The sequence below is a fragment of the Cyprinodon variegatus genome, unplaced genomic scaffold (genome assembly GCF_000732505.1).
Source record: "Cyprinodon variegatus isolate N-32 unplaced genomic scaffold, C_variegatus-1.0 Scaffold991, whole genome shotgun sequence".
NCBI classification, from domain to species: domain Eukaryota; kingdom Metazoa; phylum Chordata; class Actinopteri; order Cyprinodontiformes; family Cyprinodontidae; genus Cyprinodon; species Cyprinodon variegatus.
Genome location: NW_015151444.1, coordinates 81802 through 87260, shown reverse-complemented (window position 1 = coordinate 87260; position 5459 = coordinate 81802). Strand labels below are relative to the sequence as shown.

General features: G+C 35.5%; 1 protein-coding gene across 2 annotated transcripts in view; it reads left to right on the top strand.

Annotated features, from left to right (window-relative positions):
• srpx (sushi-repeat containing protein, X-linked) overlaps positions 1-5459 on the top strand; it is a 32112-nt gene that overhangs the window by 14288 nt on the left and 12365 nt on the right. For both annotated transcript variants that reach the window (XM_015399147.1, XM_015399146.1), the window contains one exon: positions 4009-4185. In XM_015399147.1, the coding sequence (XP_015254633.1) occupies positions 4009-4185 (177 nt within the window). The remainder of the gene's footprint in view (positions 1-4008; positions 4186-5459) is intronic.

The following is a 5459-nucleotide window of genomic DNA, read 5'->3' as shown; positions in this document are numbered from 1 at the left end:
TGGCAAAAGCAAGCAAAAAGTACAAATAAAACAACACGTACAATAAAATAACGGAACAAACCAAAACCAAAACACAAAACTTTTAAAGAGTTAAGCTGTCAACAATGGGTGGTGAGGTTGCTCGAGGACCCAGATGCAGAGACGAGTGAAGCAGAGATGAGTTCTGAGAGGTAAAATAATTAAGCCTCATATTTGCTGTAGATTTTGTTCTGTTTTCTGAATTTAATCCCCAACTTCTTACATCATTGTTTTTTTTTCTGTAAAAAAAAAACAACACTTTGAGAATTTTTTATTTATTTGCAAAGAAAAAATTTAACTTTCTCAAAATCTGACCTTCTGACCTTGTCTGCTTGAACTTTGAAGAGTTGACCATATTCTAAAACACGTGTATGAATGTGTTGCACTCCCGAAACAGAAAGGACTCCGTCTTCGTTTCTGTCAACTTTATTTGCCCCACGCTACACGTTTTTTCTTTTTCTGATTGTTCTCTCTGGAGCAGCCGGGCATGAACACACAGATCAAAACCATCACACTCTAGCCTTCTTCTTCTTCTCTGCAACTCCCGCCACTAACACTGACGTAGTGCCTAGATCAGATATGCGTAAACAATAGCAACTAGATGCGATGTTCTAAATAACAGCATTGACCAAAAAAAATAACGGTCACATCGAACAAATAAATAACACAGCAAACAAATATTATATATCGAAATAAAATATGTTCAGGGTGCAACAAATGCATAAAACATTGTCTATTTAAACTTTAAAAATACATTGGTGAGCTTTAATCAGAGATGGCAAAAGTACTCACTTTCCGATCTTGAGTAAAAGTACAGATACTTGTGTTAAAAAATACTCTGGTAAAAGTGGAAGTACTGATTAAACTTCTTTACTCAAGTAAAAGTAACGAAGTACAGGCTTGTAAATTTACTTAAATTATAAAAGTAAAAGTAGAAAGCACGTTTTTCATGCCGTTGCCTACATTTTAAATGGATGTCTGCCATTAGGACTAGATCTCCGTTGTGTTCATTTTCAATCATCTCGTCGTCCATACTACTATGATAACGCCACCGCCACCAAGCTGCAATGATTTGCCGCCAATGAATACCGCAGAATCTGTCGATTCATCTTGTAGTGGTGCGTCAAATGCAACGTAGATTCCCATCCAATTAGATTGAATTTGGTATTGATGACGTGAAAAATAATAACGGTAACTCCATTGAAATGATTCAAAACTAAAGTAACGAGCCAATTTTTTAAAATGTAAGGAGTAGAAAGTACAGATATTTGTGTAAAAATGTAAGGAGTAGAAGTAAAAAGTCGCCATAAAAAAAAGTAGTAAAGTAAAGTACTGTACAAATATCAGAAAAATCTACTTGAGTACAGTAACGAAGTATTTGTACTTCGTTACTTCCCATCTCTGGCTTTAATGTATCGCTTTTGGCTTAGTCTGGAGGTCAGCCTTACCAGTTTTATTTTAGATTATTCCCCTGAAAGGATTTTCACTATTTTGGAATGCCAGCCTTCTACTGTGGCATATAACATCCCACCAATCCACACATCCTGACCGTTAGACTTTGACAATCAAACCTTTTTTCCATGTTTTTTCTTTGTCATGATGCATGTTTCTCCAGCACTGCAGCAAATTGATGACATATAATGGAGCAGGGTGAAAACTGGAGACAGACATGGCAGGTGGGATCGTCTCTCCCTCTGGGAACATGTTGCAGGGTTTGTTTTCACTAGGTATGTGCAGAGACTGATTCTGCTTGTTCAGGCTTTGGATTTGGATGATATAACTTAGTTATATAAGTTAAGACAGTCTTTAATGTATTTGCCACTTATTTTGGGGTTAAATAACCATAAGGTTAATTCATGCAGTTGGACAGTTTGTCCATCTAGAGAGTTAATTGATTTTAGATTGTGCGCATGTTGATGAGTTTGGCTTTTTTATCATCACGTGTTTTACCAAAGGGTCCAGAAAACTGTTGTAATCCCACTTTATTTGCTCCTAGCAGCAACATATCGACAGCAAAACAGATGCATAAAATCATTTAGAACTCTGAGGGTAAGAAAGACTCTCTGCAAAGAGCCGAGGAGTATAGATTGTTGGTCTGTTTTGCCAAAGGCTGCAGGATCATTAGTCCCACTCCTGAATAATACAGCTTTGCAAAAAACAAGGATAATGCGCATCTAAGTAATTGTTTTGCACGAACAATGAAGTGCCTAACAGCATATGTGTATTCTATTTGTTGTCAAGAATTTTGTTTGAAAGTGTACGTTTCTTAGAAGAAGTAATAATAAATGTAAGGACAGGATCAGGATATTTATTAAGATTTATTTTTTGCTCTGACAATATTCCATTCACTATGGGGGCTGCCTTCAGCTTAAATACCTGCTGGTAGTACATTATGATTGGAAATTTTGTACAATTTGATGTTTGCTGAGAAAAAGATAAACCTAGCAGGGTTCATTAAAAAGCCATCCATCGTGACGAAAGCAGAAACAAATCAGCTCTTGTCATTGCTACACTGAAAGACTGTAAAAGCAGTGGATGTGTCTCTCTACAAGTGCACAAAAATTGCACTTTTTTTTCCCCTCAGCAATTCCATTGTTGAGTCCAAAAGGTGCTGCTAGTACAGTTCCTCATAGGCGAAAACACCATTTAATCATTTAAAGACAAAAATCCAGTAAATATTTGTTCTATTCGAAATTTACCAATGACTAGAACATTTTTGATGACACTCTGAAGAATGCCAATGCACCCAGTGCTAAATATTGCATTATACAGCAGAATATCAAGAGTGTTAGCTATGTGGAGGTTTAGCATACCATGCCTAATGTAATAACAGCATAGACATATATATAATGAACAAATATTTTGAGAAAACATATATTGTTTAACAAAAAATCCGATACTTTTTACTAGCGTGAAAGTAATCAGAACAAATTTTTTCCATTTTTGATGGCTGAGAGGGTTGCCAAGGCAAAGTCACCAACATTTAGCCCTCAGCTTGCCCGCTTGATGTTTATCTTATTTTCTTATTTTTGCACTGTAGTGAGAACTATGCTTTGACAAACCATTTGCATAGTTAAACAGCATTTAACTCAAAATTAAAATGCTCTTAAAAAGCTTAGTAAAAAATAAACATAACACTTCTCGGCAGTAGAACTCACTACAGTGATTCTGCTTACCCTACCAACATGACAGTTAGTGAAAGATAATCCCAGTACGTAATGCTACATGGTAAAAGGTAAATGCCATTTTGTAATCTCTTGTCCCAGTCATTCAACTTTGAACTGATAAGAACCTTATAAGTCATGTTTGTCTCACCTAGATGTTTTTATTTGGACTGAAAGAGTTTTCTTCTTGCATGACTCCTGCAGGAGTTAAAGTGGATCCGTCTCTCTCATTCTTGGAGCTATAGAAGCAACAATCTGATATTATCCATTGGAGACATTTCAGTGTTCTTTATCATGCAGTCTTCTGAGTGAATTTAGTTGTATAGAAAGAAATTGACATGTTAGTTGTAATTTTGGTTGTTATCCTCTTTCAGATTGTTTTCTGTTTATTTCGGAGGCTAATTTCCAATTATTTAAAACCTCTTTAACTCCCTTCACATCTTATCAACAAAATCTTTCTATCTTCTTACTGAAGGCCTCAGACAGCTCTATATATTCACAATGAGGTTTATTGTTACTTCAACAGTCAGGAGCAGAGCAAACTAAATGTCTGAGTTCAGTCCTCCTTCAAAATGCTATGAGTAACTTCAGTAAATGTTTATTTGTTATTAGCTGTAAGCAGAAATTTATCATAATTAACCAAAATTTTGCCTAAAAAACATCAGTATTTGTAAAGTGTTTTACTTGGTGTCTTTGTCAAAATAAACTTTTAATTAATCATAAACATATATTAGAAACACACACATGATCGGATAGAGTTTCCTGATATTTGTACAGCTGTACTTCTATAATTAGGTCATTAATTTTGAGTTTTTTCTGCTCACAGAGATCCGCTGTCCCAAGCTTGAAATGCCAACTTATGGAGGCTACAAATGTTCGGATGGCTCCTACTTTAACTCCCGCTGTGAGTTCTTCTGTTCTCCTGGATATTCAATGAAGGGCCAGAAAACGGCGGTATGCCAGTACAACAAGATTTGGAGTGCCACAGCTCCCGCATGCGTTGGTAAGACGGAGTATGTTGTTCCTTCTTTTGCAGTTTTAAGCATAGCCAAAGAACCTCTACAACAAGAGTATTTCACAATTTTCCTCAAAGCGCTGCCTCAGTGTTAAAGTCTGACCTTATGAGGTTTTCTAATATACTTGGGAGAAAAAAGGCCTTTAGACATGAACTGTGTCATTCACTGGTTTTCTTCTCCATTCATTAGAATATTACACTATTTCCCTTCTTACCCAAAATCAGACCTACAATTAAGTGATGATGAACATATAAATTAATATTTTTGAGACTGCTGTCAGTATTGTTTTTTTGTTATTTTGACGCATGCAAAGAAATGCAATCAGCAGATTAGGTGCCTAAATTCAATTTAAGTTAAGATAACACGGATTATCATTAAGTTACAATATGCAGCAGAAAGTAAAATCACGGTGACCAGACGTCACAGTTTTCCGGGGACAGTTCCTGTTTTGGACCACCTGTCCCAGGCTAAAGCTGTACCCGGAAATGTCCTCGATTTTACAGTCTGGTACTGTGGTTCTCTAGGAATTAAAAAGGGTTCATCTAAAGTTTTTTGAACTTATCAGTGACCTTTATTTTCACTTCCAGCCTTAGGTCTATTTTTCTACTATTTAGTTTGGATATATGAAAGTTACTTATTATAAAAAATAAGAGGCAGTAAAAGGAAAACTGAATGAAAACTACATGATCTGAGAAGGATGGAGAATTAAACCACCTGTTTGATCTTCATTTATTAGGTTGTTTTTATTTGGAGCTCCAAATATTGTGGTGATAAGCCTTTTTAGTAATCAGGAGAGAAAACAACAATAATAATAGCAATAATCATCATAATAATCATAATATGTGGGACCAGTTTTTTTTTTTTTGGAGGGGTTTCGATTGTATTATGTCCCTGTTTTAGATTAGTGTAACAATGATAGAAGAGGAAGGAGATTAAAGGACTGACAGAAAGAAGACTGAATGAGAGCAGAGGAAAATAGGAACACTGATTGAAAGATCAGTTGAAAAGAAGGTAGAAAAGTCTACAGAGTAAAAGAGAGAGCAGGCAAGAGTAGGCTAGAAATCAAAGAAGATGGAGAGGGAAGGGAAAAAGGCAGAGAAGACTGAATGACCAGATTGCACTAATATGCACTATCGATTGATTAATTTTATAAATCTAAGGAAAAGGGGGAGAGGCACATGTCTGGATTTTACACTGGATTTTTGTTGTTTTAATAGTAATAAATATGTAAAAAAAAAAAAAAAAAAAAAAAAAAAAACTG